At 42.8% G+C, this 15,617-nt stretch overlaps 1 protein-coding gene across 3 annotated transcripts in view; it reads right to left on the bottom strand.

The window, feature by feature from the left end:
- LOC106576477 (plexin-A4) overlaps window positions 1-15,617 on the bottom strand; it is a 653,820-nt gene that overhangs the window by 100,786 nt on the left and 537,417 nt on the right. For all 3 annotated transcript variants that reach the window (XM_082964056.1, XM_082964054.1, XM_082964055.1), the window contains exons 13-17: window positions 12,968-13,119; window positions 11,541-11,673; window positions 10,631-10,767; window positions 9,806-9,973; window positions 9,589-9,682 (exon numbers count right to left, since the gene is read on the bottom strand). In XM_082964056.1, the coding sequence (XP_082820182.1) occupies window positions 9,589-9,682; window positions 9,806-9,973; window positions 10,631-10,767; window positions 11,541-11,673; window positions 12,968-13,119 (684 nt within the window). The remainder of the gene's footprint in view (window positions 1-9,588; window positions 9,683-9,805; window positions 9,974-10,630; window positions 10,768-11,540; window positions 11,674-12,967; window positions 13,120-15,617) is intronic.

The raw sequence follows: 15,617 nt of genomic DNA, 5'->3' as shown, positions 1-15,617 counted from the left end.
AGTACTGATACATGGTCAGTAATATAGTTATGTTAGTACTGATACATGGTCAGTAATAGAGTTATGTTAGTACTGATACATGGTCAGTAATAGAGTTATGTTAGTACTGATACATGGCCAGTAATATAGTTATGTTAGTACTGATACATGGTCAGTAATAGAGTCATTGTTAGTACTGATACATGGTCAGTAATAGAATTATGTTAGTACTGATACATGGTCAGTAATAGAGTTATGTTAGTGTTGATACATGGTCAGTAATAGAGTTATGTTAGTACTGATACATGGTCAGTAATAGAGTTATGTTAGTACTGATACATGGTCAGTAATAGAGTTATGTTAGTACTGATACATGGTCAGTAATAGAGTTATGTTAGTACTGATACATGGTCAGTAATAGAGTTATGTTAGTACTGATACATGGTCAGTAATAGAGTTATGTTAGTACTGATACATGGTCAGTAATAGAGTTATGTTAGTACTGATACATGGTCAGTAATAGAGTTATGTTAGTACTGATACATGGTCAGTAATAGAGTTATGTTAGTACTGATACATGGTCAGTAATAGAGTTATGTTAGTACTGATACATGGTCAGTAATAGAGTTATGTTAGTACTGATACATGGTCAGTAATAGAGTTATGTTAGTACTGATACATGGTCAGTAATAGAGTTATGTTAGTACTGATGCATGGTCAGAGGCGTTATGTTAGTACTGATACATGGTCAGTAATAGAGTTATGTTAGTACTGATACATGGTCAGTAATAGAGTTATGTTAGTACTGATACATGGTCAGTAATAGAGTTATGTTAGTGTTGATACATGGTCAGGAATAGAGTTATGTTAGTACTGATACATGGTCAGTAATAGAGTTATGTTAGTACTGATGCATGGTCAGAGGCGTTATGTTAGTACTGATACATGGTCAGTAATAGAGTTATGTTAGTACTGATACATGGTCAGTAATAGAGTTATGTTAGTACTGATACATGGTCAGTAATAGAGTTATGTTAGTACTGATGCATGGTCAGAGGCGTTATGTTAGTACTGATACATGGTCAGTAATAGAGTTATGTTAGTGTTGATACATGGTCAGTAATATAGTTATGTTAGTACTGATACATGGTCAGTAATAGAGTTATGTTAGTACTGATACATGGTCAGTAATAGAGTTATGTTAGTACTGATACATGGTCAGTAATAGAGTTATGTTAGTACTGATACATGGTCAGTAAAAGAGTTATGTTAGTACTGATACATGGTCAGCAATAGAGTTATGTTAGTACTGATACATGGTCAGTAATAGAGTTATGTTAGTACTGATACATGGTCAGAAATAGAGTTATGTTAGTACTGATACATGGTCAGTAATAGAGTTATGTTAGTACTGATACATGGTCAGTAAAAGAGTTATGTTAGTACTGATGCATGGTCAGAGGCGTTATGTTAGTACTGATACATGGTCAGTAATAGAGTTATGTTAGTACTGATACATGGTCAGTAATAGAGTTATGTTAGTACTGATACATGGTCAGTAATAGAGTTATGTTAGTACTGATACATGGTCAGTAATATAGTTATGTTAGTACTGATACATGGTCAGTAATAGAGTTATGTTAGTGTTGATACATGGCCAGTAATAGAGTTATGTTAGTACTGATACATGGTCAGTAATAGAGTTATGTTAGTACTGATACATGGTCAGAAATAGAGTTATGTTAGTACTGATACATGGTCAGTAATAGAGTTATGTTAGTGTTGATACATGGCCAGTAATAGAGTTATGTTAGTACTGATACATGGTCAGTAATAGAGTTATGTTAGTGTTGATACATGGTCAGTAATAGAGTTATGTTAGTACTGATACATGGTCAGTAATAGAGTTATGTTAGTACTGATACATGGTCAGTAATAGAGTTATGTTAGTACTGATACATGGTCAGTAATAGAGTTATGTTAGTACTGATACATGGTCAGTAATAGAGTTATGTTAGTACTGATACATGGTCAGTAATAGAGTTATGTTAGTACTGATACATGGTCAGTAATAGAGTTATGTTAGTACTGATACATGGTCAGTAATATAGTTATGTTAGTACTGATACATGGTCAGTAATAGAGTTATGTTAGTACTGATACATGGTCAGTAATAGAGTTATGTTAGTACTGATACATGGTCAGTAATAGAGTTATGTTAGTACTGATACATGGTCAGTAATAGAGTTATGTTAGTACTGATACATGGTCAGTAATAGAGTTATGTTAGTACTGATACATGGTCAGTAATAGAGTTATGTTAGTACTGATACATGGTCAGTAATAGAGTTATGTTAGTACTGATACATGGTCAGTAATAGAGTTATGTTAGTACTGATACATGGTCAGTAATAGAGTAATGTTAGTACTGATACATGGTCAGTAATAGAGTTATGATAGTACTGATACATGGTCAGTAATAGAGTGATGTTAGTACTGATACATGGTCAGTAATAGAGTTATGTTAGTACTGATACATGGTCAGTAATATAGTTATATTAGTACTGATACATGGTCAGTAATAGAGTTATGTTAGTACTGATACATGGTCAGTAATAGAGTTATGTTAGTACTGATACATGGTCAGTAATAGAGTTATGTTAGTACTGATACATGGTCAGTAATAGAGTTATGTTAGTACTGATACATGGTCAGTAATAGAGTTATGTTAGTGTTGATACATGGCCAGTAATAGAGTGATGTTAGTACTGATACATGGTCAGTAATAGAGTTATGTTAGTACTGATACATGGTCAGTAATAGAGTTATGTTAGTGTTGATACATGGTCAGTAATAGAGTTATGTTAGTACTGATACATGGTCAGTAATAGAGTTATGTTAGTACTGATGCATGGTCAGAGGCGTTATGTTAGTACTGATACATGGTCAGTAATAGAGTTATGTTAGTACTGATGCATGGTCAGAGGCGTTATGTTAGTACTGATACATGGTCAGTAATAGAGTTATGTTAGTACTGATACATGGTCAGTAATAGAGTTATGTTAGTACTGATACATGGTCAGTAATAGAGTTATGTTAGTACTGATGCATGGTCAGAGGCGTTATGTTAGTACTGATACATGGTCAGTAATAGAGTTATGTTAGTGTTGATACATGGTCAGTAATAGAGTTATGTTAGTACTGATACATGGTCAGGAATAGAGTTATGTTAGTACTGATACATGGTCAGTAATAGAGTTATGTTAGTACTGATACATGGTCAGTAATAGAGTTATGTTAGTATTGATACATGGTCAGTAATAGAGTTATGTTAGTACTGATACATGGTCAGTAATAGAGTTATGTTAGTACTGATACATGGTCAGTAATAGAGTTATGTTAGTACTGATACATGGTCAGTAATAGAGTTATGTTAGTACTGATACATGGTCAGTAATAGAGTTATGTTAGTACTGATACATGGTCAGTAATAGAGTTATGTTAGTGTTGATACATGGTCAGTAATAGAGTTATGTTAGTACTGATACATGGTCAGTAATAGAGTTATGTTAGTGTTGATACATGGTCAGAGGCGTTATGTTAGTACTGATACATGGTCAGAGGCGTTATGTTAGTACTGATACATGGTCAGAGGCGTGGTAATGTCATTGGGGATGGCATCAAAAAGGTTATTTGCATTCAATTGAAAAAAACTCTTAAATGCATTAGCCGAATGTGTGATTGTATCTATGTATGTTCTCAGCATGCTTCACAACTCATATTCAGTACTGTTCCTAGCTAGGCTACACCAGAGCCATGTTTTACTATGTACTAAATATCACAGGAGGCTGCTGAGGGGAGAACGTCTCATAATAATGGCCAACAGAGCTAATGGAATGGCATTTGATACCAGTCCACTGATTCCGCTCCAGTCATTACCAAAGGCCCGTTCTCCCCAATTAAGGTGCAACTAACCTCCTGTTTCAAATACATGTTTTGGGCTTCACTGCATTCACTTCTCAGTACATAGAAGTCGGTGTGAAACAACTCTACCTAACAGGCCCTTGTAGACAGACCTCCCGAGGCCAGCCACTACAGGTCTGCAGTCAGTCTGCAGTCATTATGGTCCCTTTCATATCACAGGTTTACATTTCAGTCAGAGCCCTGGAAGAGATGGCATCTAATCCATTCAACGTGGCCGCCACCTACTGAGTGCAGACACATCTGAGTGTTCACTCAAAGGAGGCCTAAATCAGTGGAACAGTTGGAGCGGTGTCTCTTTCCTCGGCACAATGGGTCTTTGATCTGTTCTGGTGTGATGGTGCAGACTCACTGAGAGATAACTAGCCTAAGTTCACCTTCATTTCCCTAGAAACAGGCTCATCTCTCTCTCTCTCTTTCAGCTCTCTCTCGCTTTCAGCTCTCTCTGTATCTCTCTCTCTCTCTCTGGTTCACTAACTCTCTCCCTGTATCCCTCTCTCTCTGTATCAATTCAATTCAATTTAAGGGCTTTATTGCCATGGGAAACATATGTTAACATTGCCAAAGCAAGTGAAGTAGATAATAAACAAAAGTGAAATAAATAATTAACAGTAAACATTACTCACAAAAGTTCCAAAAGAATAAAAACATGTAAAATGTTATATTACGTCTATATACAGTGCTGTAATGATGTGCAAATAGTTAAAGTACAAAAGGGAAAATAAATAAACATAAATATGGGTTGTATTTACAATGGTGTTTGTTCTTCACTGGTTGCCCTTTTCTTGTGGCAACAGGTCACAAATCTTGCTGCTGTGATTGCATCTCTCTCTCTGGCTCACTAACTCTCTCTGCATCTCTCTCTCTGGCTCACTAACTATCTCTGCATCTCTCTCTCTGGCTCACTAACTCTCTCTCTGGCTGTATCTCTCTCTCTGTATCTCTCTTTGTATCTCTCTCTCGGCATCTCTCTCTGGCTCACTAACTCTCTCTCTCTCTGGCTCACTAACTCTCTCTGCATCATTAGATCTCTCTCTCTCTGTATCTCTCTCTCTATATACAGTGGTTTGCGAAAGTATTCAACCCCCTTGGCATTTTTCCTATTCTGTTGCCTTACAACCTGGAATTAAAATAGTTTTTTGGGGGGTTTGTATCAACATGCCTACCACTTCGAAGGTGTAAAATATTTTTTATTGTGAAACAAACTACAAATAAGACAAATAAACTGAAAACTTGAGCGTGCATAACTATTCGCCCCCCCCCCCCCCCCCCAAAAGTAAATACTTTGTAGAGCCACCTTTTGCAGCAATTACAGCTGCAAGTCTCTTGGGGTATGTCTCTAGCTTGGCACATCTAGCCACTGGGATTTTTGCCCATTCTTCAAGGCAAAACTGCTCCAGCTCCTTCAAGTTGGATGGGTTCTGCTGGTGTACAGCAATCTTTAAGTTATACCACAGATTCTCAATTGGATTAAGGTCTGGGCTTTGACTAGGCCATCCCAAGACATTTAAATGTTTCCCCTTAAACCACTCGAGCGTTGCTTTAGCAGTATGCTTAGGGTCATTGTCCTGCTGGAAGATGAACCTCCATCCCAGTCTCAAATCTTTGGAAGACTGAAACAGGTTTCCCTCCAGAATTTCCCTGTATTTAGCACCATCCATCATTCCTTCAATTCTGACCAGTTTCCGTGTCCCTGCCGATGAAAAACATCCCCACAGTATGATGCTGCCACCACCATGCTTCACTGGGGGGATGGTGTTCTCGGGGTTATGAGAGGTGTTGGGTTTGCGCCAGACATAGCCTTTTCCTTGATGGTCAAAAAGCTCACTTTTAGTCTCATCTGCTTGCTTAGTGGTGTTGCAGACTCTGGGGCCTATCAGAACAGGTGTATATACACTGCTCAAAAAAATAAAGGGAACACTTAAACAACACAATGTAACTCCAAGTCAATCACACTTCTGTGAAATCAAACTGTCCACTTAGGAAGCAACACTGATTGACAATAAATTTCACATGCTGTTGTGCAAATGGAATAGACAACAGGTGGAAATTATAGGCAATAAGCAAGACACCCCCAATAAAGGAGTGGTTCTGCAGGTGGGGACCACAGACCACTTCTCAGTTTCAGTGCTTCCTGGCTGATGTTTTGGTCACTTTTGAATGCTGGCGGTGCTTTCACTCTAGTGGTAGCATGAGACGGAGTCCACAACCCACACAAGTGGCTCAGGTAGTGCAGCTCATCCAGGATGGCACATCAATGCGAGCTGTAGCAAGAAGGTTTGCTGTGTCTGTCAGCGTAGTGTCCAGAGCATGGAGGCGCTACCAGGAGACAGGCCAGTACATCAGGAGACGTGGAGGAGGCCGTAGGAGGGCAACAACCCAGCAGCAGGACCGCTACCTCCGCCTTTGTGCAAGGAGGAGCAGGAGAAGCACTGCCAGAGCCCTGCAAAATGACCTCCAGCAGGCCACAAATGTGCATGTGTCTGCTCAAACGGTCAGAAACAGACTCCATGAGGGTGGTATGAGGGCCCGACATCCACAGGTGGGGGTTATGCTTACAGCCCAACACCGTGCAGGACGTTTGGCATTTGCCAGAGAACACCAAGATTGGCAAATTCGCCACTGGCGCCCTGTGCTCTACACAGATGAAAGCAGGTTCACACTGAGCACATGTGACAGACGTGACAGAGTCTGGAGACGCCGTGGAGAACGTTCTGCTGCCTGCAACATCCTCCAGCATGACCGGTTTGGCGGTGGGTCAGTCATGGTGTGGGGTGGCATTTCTTTGGGGGGCCGCACAGCCCTCCATGTGCTCGCCAGAGGTAGCCTGACTGCCATTAGGTACCGAGATGAGATCCTCAGACCCCTTGTGAGACCATATGCTGGTGCGGTTGGCCCTGGGTTCCTCCTAATGCAAGACAATGCTAGAACTCATGTGGCTGGAGTGTGTCAGCAGTTCCTGCAAGAGGAAGGCATTGATGCTATGGACTGGCCCGCCCGTTCCCCAGACCTGAATCTAATTGAGCACATCTGGGACATCATGTCTTGCTCCATCCACCAACGGCACGTTGCACCACAGACTGTCCAGAAGTTGGCGGATCCTTTAGTCCAGGTCTAGGAGGAGATCCCCCAGGAGACCATCCGCCACCTCATCAGGAGCATGCCCTGGCGTTGTAGGGAGGTCATACAGGCACGTGGAGGCCACACACACTACTGAGCCTCATTTTGATTTGTTTTAAGGACATTACATCAAAGTTGGATCAGCCTGTAGTGTGATTTTCCACTTTAATTTTGAGTGTGACTCCAAATCCAGACCTCCATGGGTTGATAAATTGGATTTCCATTGATTATTTTTGTGTGATTTTGTTGTCAGCACATTCAACTATGGAAAGAAAAAAGTATTTAATAAGATTATTTCTTTCATTCAGATCTAGGATGTGTTGTATAAGTGTTCCCTTTATTTTTTTGAGCAGTATATATTGAGATCATGTGACAGATCATGTGACACTTAGATTGACACAGGTGGACTTTATTTAACTAATTAAGTGACTTCTGAAGGTAATTGGTTGCACCAGATCTTATTTAGGGGCTTCATTGCAAAGGGGGTGAATACATATGCACGCACCACTTTTCCGTTTTATATTTTAGAATTTTTTGAAACAAGTTATTTTTGTCATTTCACTTCACCAATTTTGACTATTTTGTATATGTCCATTACATGAAATCCAAATAAAAAGCAATTTAAATTACAGGTGGTAATGCAACAAAATAGGAAAAACTCAAAGGGGATGAATACTTTTGCAAGGCACTGTATCTCTCTCTGTATCTCTCTCTCTAGCTCACTAACTAACTCTCTCTGTATCTCTCTCTCTGTGTATCTCTCTCTCTGTATCTCTCTCTCTGGCTCACTAACTAACTCTCTCTGTATCTCTCTCTCTGTGTGTATCTCTCTCTCTGGCTCACTAACTCTCAGTATCTCTCTTTCTCTCTGTATTTCTCTCGCTATCGCTTTCTCTGGCTCTCACTCTCTCTCTCTGTATCTCTCTCTCTCTCTGTATCTCTCTCTCTCTCTGTATCTCTCTCTCTCTAGCTCTCTCTCTGGGCCACTATATCTCTCTCTCTTTAATATTCTGTCTCTTGTTACGACTTGGAGAAAATCAACAGTGTGATAGGTGGCAGAACACACGATGAGGGCCTCTAGCAAAACTTTCCCACCTGGAGAATCTCTCTGAGGCATTTCACATCTCCACTGTAACCTCTGCTACATGGTCCGCCACGCAAACAAATCCCCCTCTGAGCAAAACCTGTCATTTTAATTGGTTCCTCACAACGGCAGTACATCAAAACAGACAAATCCTGGTGGGTGCAGCTGACCCGGTGTCGGCGCCTGCGTCACACGTCTATAACTGCAGAGAAAGCTGTGTGTTTGTGTGTGAGAGTGAATTGGCCAGATAGTGGGGAAGCGGACAAGCATTTTCAAAACAAACATGGTTATATATAAATATCACCCAGGCAGTATCAAAATGATTGCAAAGATCATAGCCGAAAATGAGAAACTGGGACGTGGCAAATTAACTTGGCGAATATACCGGGTTTTGATTCAAGGGGGCTTTTGAAGTGCGGCCATCTGTACTTGGAGCAACAATGGCTCCCTAAGCTTATTCTATTGGAGCACAGCTGCAGAATGGTGGCGGTCTCTTCGATGGACCAGGAAGATAGCATTACTGCCTTTTGTCTCTCCCCATGCCTTTCAATCAGACCTCAGATCAGATCTCAGGGCTGGTTAGGGGACTCCCATGGGTACGGTGGTTCCAGGGGGAATCTGATAGTTTGGTTTATGTGTGGTTCACCTCGCGTTGAAACTCATTATCTTTTTTTTCTGTCGGGGTGGAGGGATACAGGAAAACAAGGCTTTCTGTCTAGGGTGGAGAGAACCAGGGAAACTGGGGTTTCTGTCTTGGTGGAGGAATACAGGGAAACAAGGCTTTCTGTCTGGGATGGAGAGATACAGGAAACAGGGTTTCTGTCTGGGGTGGAGGGATACAGGGAAACAGATGTTCTTTCTGGGGTGGAGGGATACAGGAAACAGATTTTCTTTATGGGGTGGAGGAATACAGGGAAACAGGGATATCTTTTTCTGGGGTGGAGGGATAAAGGGATCAAGGATTTTGTCTGGGGTGGAGGGATACAGGGAAACAGAATCTGGGGTGGAGGGATACAGGGAGACAGGGCTTTCTGTCTGGGGTGGAGGGATACAGCGAAACAGGGTTTTCTCTTTCTGAGGTGGAGGGAGACAGGGAAACAAGGATTTTTGTCTGGGGTGGAGATATAGGGAAAACAGGTCTTTCTGTCAGGGGTGGAGGAATACAGAGAAACAGGGCTTTCTCTGTTATTGGAATCTACTGTAATACAATCTCTTTGTCTCTCTGTTCTATGAGTGCATTCCTTGGCCATACATCGCTCTCCGTCCCAGAAAACATATCTGGAGGATTTTCATTGGTTTCCTGTTGGGATTTCACCTTAGTTCCCACGAGTGTGTAAAGGGTTGAGGCTATTGACCGTTGGTTAGAGGTGTCTTTGACCTCTCATTGACCATGCCCGGGCTGAGGGGTTGAGGGTTCTACTCACGTTGACCGTCTCTCGACCGTTGTACTTGGCCCTGATGAGGGGGCTCTGTATGATGTCCAGGTTGGTGCCGGTCACAGTCACAGGTGTGTGCCCACTGTGGAAGAGAGGGGCGAGAGGGAGCGGCACCACCATGGCTTGCTTGGTCACACACGCACACTTATGATTGGCTTTTAAAATTGCCCGAATGGTCCCATTTCCTGCTCCCCTGTCGTCTCACCTGAAGATGCTCCACTCAGGTTCCAGCTTGATGATAGTGGGGTCCTCCACGTACTCAAACTTCAAGTCTTTCTGGATGCGGGCCTTGTCCACCGTCACTGACACACTGACGTTTCCATATCCCTGCAGCGAGGCGTGGGAGCGACACGTGATCCACTGGCCGCCCCTCCTATGGCAGAGAGAGAGAGAGAAGTATTTTACTTCAATGGTCTCACCGGTCTGCCCTACTACTACCTTAAAGTACAACTATGACCTGCTACAATGTAGCTGACGTTATGATAATGGACTAGACTACGGTGCATCTGAATATAACAATGAAGGGGAAATGTCACCAGGTGTTCATATGAAAACTTCCCAGAATCCTTCTTTAAATCAACAATAACAACAGTAGAATCAAAGAGACTTTTCTAAGTTTAGGAATGTTTGGGATTTTTTCCTCAAGACATCTCTCTGCCAGGCAGCCAGCAGGGATCTGGTCCTTTAGCTTTATTGGGGGTTCTCATGGCGCCGTCGATTTTTATAGACGTTATTGATTAGGGATCAGGAAGTCTTTCAGAAGTCTTAATGGATTTTGACCACAGGGCCAGGGGATGACAACATGCACAGCTGATCACCTTTTGAGTGACAGAAGATCAGACTTAGAGATAGGTGTGAATAGATGTGATCGATAATCTGATTGCCCAAACGTGACCCCCCCCTCTCTCGCTCTGTACAAAAACCAATGTCCCTGGTCCACTCTTGAGTGACAAACAGATCAGACTCAGAGATAATTGTGATAGATAATGTTATTGGCCAATAATCTGATTGGCCCCTCCCACCTGCCTACCTGTGATAGGTGCACTTCTGGTCCTTGAACATGATGGACACGTTGCTCCCGGCGTCCAGGTTGCTACCGGTGATGTTGACGATGGTTCCCCCGGAGACGGGCCCTCGGCTGGGCTTCAGGCTGATCAGTCTGGTGACCTAGGGATCAAATGTCAAGGTCAAAGATCGTCCAATCAGATGCATCGATAAAAATCATGTCAACCAATCACATCGCAGTGAGAGAACAGAACAGGAACAAGCGGAGGAGTTGAAGTATAAATCTCACAACAGTTTATCTGCTCTGTCGTAATCTCATAATAATCTCATAATAATCTTATAATCAGTGTATTTTCATGGTACGACATCTAACCTAACATGATGTAATCCTGTTATATGGGCCTGTTAAGAAATAAAGCTCCCCTTAATGTGTGTGTGTTAAATTGATATCGCTGCATAAAATAAGCACATATTGGTAACGATTAGGCTGTATTTCAGTGGGTGAGAGACATGCTCTTAATGTTTGATAAAGTGTGTACACAGGGAGAGTGCGGGGGGTGTGTGTGTGTGTGTGTGTGTGTGTGTGTGTGTGTGTGTGTGTGTGTGTGTGTGTGTGTGTGTGTGTGTGTGTGTGTGTGTGTGGCGTGTAGAAAGCAGATTTCATGGCCCTTCCTGGTCCATTTTCCCCCTGGAGTCATTAAGAACTGCCTGTCTCCTCACACTAGTGTTCTATGTAGGGAAGTGATGAGTACAGCTCTTAGGACACAGTGAGACATACAAACAACAGAGTCTACATAGAATACAATGTCAGAATTAAATGAATTACATAGCCTAGATATTGCTAGATCACTAAGTGAACTACATACATTCTATAATCTATATTCTATAATGACTTTTTCCAACCAAAACCTTACTTCCAACCAGACATTACTCACCACGAAGTAGTAGTACTTGGAGTATACGGCCCTGAACTCTTTTGGACACTCTCGGACCCCCACACCCCCCACACACACCTCCACGTAGTTGGCGAACTGGCTCGGCGTTGCCACCGCCATCTCACACACTATCCTACAAACAGGAGGAAGTGTTGATGATTCATTATGCTTCTACAATGCAGTTATGTACAGACACGCACGCGCACGCACGCACACACACACACACACACACACACACACACACACACACACACACACACACACACACACACACACACACACACGTACACACACGTACACACACGTACACACACGTACACACACGTACACACACACACACACACACGTACACACACACACACACACACACACACACACACACACACACACACACACACACACACACACACACACACAGCAGTGCTTAATTTCCTTTTCTCATTCTCATGGTTTTAATACAGAATAGACATTTTGGTTGAAAAATGTAACAAAGTCTAACCCACACCTTTAACACAATGACAGGTCAGTGCCACACATCAAATGAACTCAAACTGCTGAAAGTGTTTAAACCGGCTTCTCACCAAACCTAGCTCTTCACACTTACACATTTCTTCCCCAGCCCTTCTCTATAGGAACGCTGAGGTAGTGAATACTGAGGTAGTGAATAGAGGAGGAAGGCTTGTTAAGGTCATATGAATATGAATGGAGGTTTTGGCAGGGAGTTGGCAGCATGGGGCCTCCAAATCCCTGCCAGATAACACATTATTATATTCAAGTCTTAACCTGGGATTAGGTGGGTTCTCATAATGCCCCTCTCTACTGGATGGTTTAAAAGCAGTGCTGCACAGCAGAATGAACTCACACAACAGCACTGCAGCAAACTGTCTAGTGGAGTTCAATGGAGAGCTCACTTGATAAAGGTGTGTGTGTGTGTGTGTGTGTGTGTGTGTGTGTGTGTGTGTGTGTGTGTGTGTGTGTGGTGTGTGTGTGTGTGTGTGGTGTGTGTGTGTGTGTGTGTGTGTGTGTGTGCTATGAAATCTTGATTAGGGTGGTCTGTTATGATCTGACGTGGCCTTTCTCTTGTCCAAACACATCACAATCTAAATGCCAACTTTGAGATGTGACTTTGACCTTCCACCAAGCCTCTCCACTTACTCTGGTATCTTAGTGGCTGACTGTACAGCACACCTTGTTTCTGCTTACTGCTTTAGTCACCTCCCAGTCACACTCTCTCAGGCTCACTGAATCACATGACCCTATGCCTGAGGGGTTGTTCTGTGGTTGAGGTGTGGTTGAGGTGCGGTCAGAGAGAACGTGACTGTAATTCAGTAGTGACTGTGTATGACTCAGATGACCTTATGTCTAACAGTTTGCACCAGGGTCTGTGGTCAGCCTGTGATTTGGAATGACCGTGACCGTGTACTCACTGTTCTGCGGGGATGTATCCCTCGCGGACGGGGGTACAGTCCACCTCGGCCACCCTGACGTTCCCCTGGATCTCACTGAAGTCCAGGCCCAGGTTCTCCCCCCGGATGGTTACCAGGGTGCCCCCTTCCCGAGGCCCCCGCAGAGGAGTGATCTGGGCAAAAGAAAGACAAAACAGGAATACTTATTATTAACAACAATAGACAGGTTGATAGATTAGCGTCGTGACGCCAACTTCCTAAGAGTTTACTTTACCAGGTCATATTGTCATTTGCAGCAACGACCTGGGGAACTGTTACAGGGGAGAGGAGATTCATGATCCAATTGGTTATCATGGTGTTTAGCAGCACTGCTCTTATTAGTCCTACAGTCAAAAAGCTAGTGTGATAAATCTTTCTGAATGACACTGTGTTGCTGATAACTGTATTAATGCCAGCAGCTGTCTGTCTCTCCATGCAGCCTAATTAGTCAGAAGGCCCATAATGCAGTGCGTTAAAGTCTCCACCACGCACTGAGCATGAAACCCCCTCTCCTTCACATTATGATAACTCTACAGTATATTCCTAATTCATCTGACTTTGGTGTAAAGCACAAGGGTCTGGACTGCATCCCAAATTGCACCCTATTCCATATATAGTGCACTACTTTGGACCAGGGAGTAGCATTTGGGACGCAGCCTTAATCTGGATCAGAAGCAGTACAGTGCTATCTCCAGGGCAGTGTGTAGGGTCTTAGTTAGAGGGCTTGTTAACCGGCCCTGATTAAAAACCCACTCAGCATGGCTGTCATGAGGAAGCTTCCCAATGGCGCGCGATAATGCCGATCCGCTGCCAGCCAATTAGATTAAGCTATTCCCCGCGCTCGCCCCGTTTTGGCCGGGTGAGGTCATCACGCCAGTCGCGGCCCGCTGCCAAGGCAATGCCCGGGCAGATCTGATATGAGGGATTAGGTGTGTGCAACCCAGTGTGTGTGTGTGTGTGTGTGTGAGAGTGAGAGTGAGAGAGAGAGAGACATTTAACAGTCTACATACAGCATGACTAACTCATAAAGGAGAGTTGGTCTACGTGACTAACTCATAAAGGAGAGTTGGTCTACGTGACTAACTCATAAAGGAGAGTTGGTCTAGGTGACTAACTCATAAAAGAGAGTTGGTCTAGGTGACTAACTCATAAAGGAGAGTTGGTCTAGATGACTAACTCATAAAGGAGAGTTGGTCTAGGTGACTAACTCATAAAGGAGAGTTGGTCTACGTGACTAACTCATAAAAGAGAGTTGGTCTAGGTGACTAACTCATAAAGGAGAGTTGGTCTAGATGACTAACTCATAAAGGAGAGTTGGTCTACGTGACTAACTCATAAAGGAGAGTTGGTCTAGGTGACTAACTCATAAAGGAGAGTTGGTCTACGTGACTAACTCATAAAGGAGAGTTGGTCTACGTGACTAACTCATAAAGGAGAGTTGGTCTAGGTGACTAACTCATAAAGGAGAGTTGGTCTACGTGACTAACTCATAAAGGAGAGTTGGTCTAGGTGACTAACTCATAAAGGAGAGTTGGTCTACGTGACTAACTCATAAAGGAGAGTTGGTCTAGGTGACTAACTCATAAAGGAGAGTTGGTCTAGGTGACTAACTCATAAAGGAGAGTTGGTCTACGTGACTAACTCATAAAGGAGAGTTGGTCTACGTGACTAACTCATAAAGGAGAGTTGGTCTAGGTGACTAACTCATAAAGGAGAGTTGGTCTAGGTGACTAACTCATAAAGGAGAGTTGGTCTAGGTGACTAACTCATAAAGGAGAGTTGGTCCACGTGACTAACTCATAAAAGAGAGTTGGTCTAGGTGACTAACTCATAAAGGAGAGTTGGTCTACGTGACTAACTCATAAAGGAGAGTTGGTCTAGGTGACTAACTCATAAAGGAGAGTTGGTCTAGGTGACTAACTCATAAAGGAGAGTTGGTCTAGATGACTAACTCATAAAGGAGAGTTGGTCTACGTGACTAACTCATAAAGGAGAGTTGGTCTATGTGACTAACTCATAAAGGAGAGTTGGTCTAGGTGACTAACTCATAAAGGAGAGTTGGTCTACGTGACTAACTCATAAAAGAGAGTTGGTCTAGGTGACTAACTCATAAAGGAGAGTTGGTCTAGGTGACTAACTCATAAAGGAGAGTTGGTCTAGGTGACTAACTCATAAAGGAGAGTTGGTCTACGTGACTAACTCATAAAGGAGAGTTGGTCTACGTGACTAACTCATAAAGGAGAGTTGGTCTAGGTGACTAACTCATAAAGGAGAGTTGGTCTAGGTGACTAACTCATAAAGGAGAGTTGGTCTAGGTGACTAACTCATAAAGGAGAGTTGGTCCACGTGACTAACTCATAAAAGAGAGTTGGTCTAGGTGACTAACTCATAAAGGAGAGTTGGTCTACGTGACTAACTCATAAAGGAGAGTTGGTCTAGGTGACTAACTCATAAAGGAGAGTTGGTCTAGGTGACTAACTCATAAAGGAGAGTTGGTCTAGGTGACTAACTCATAAAGGAGAGTTGGTCTAGGTGACTAACTCATAAAGGAGAGTTGGTCTAGGTGACTAACTCATAAAGGAGAGTTGGTCTAGATGACTAACTCATAAAGGAGAGTTGGTCTACGTGACTA

Source organism: Salmo salar, chromosome 17, assembly GCF_965601325.2.
Source record: "Salmo salar chromosome 17, fSalSal1, whole genome shotgun sequence".
Taxonomy (NCBI): domain Eukaryota; kingdom Metazoa; phylum Chordata; class Actinopteri; order Salmoniformes; family Salmonidae; genus Salmo; species Salmo salar.
This window is presented reverse-complemented; position numbering and strand designations above follow the sequence as displayed.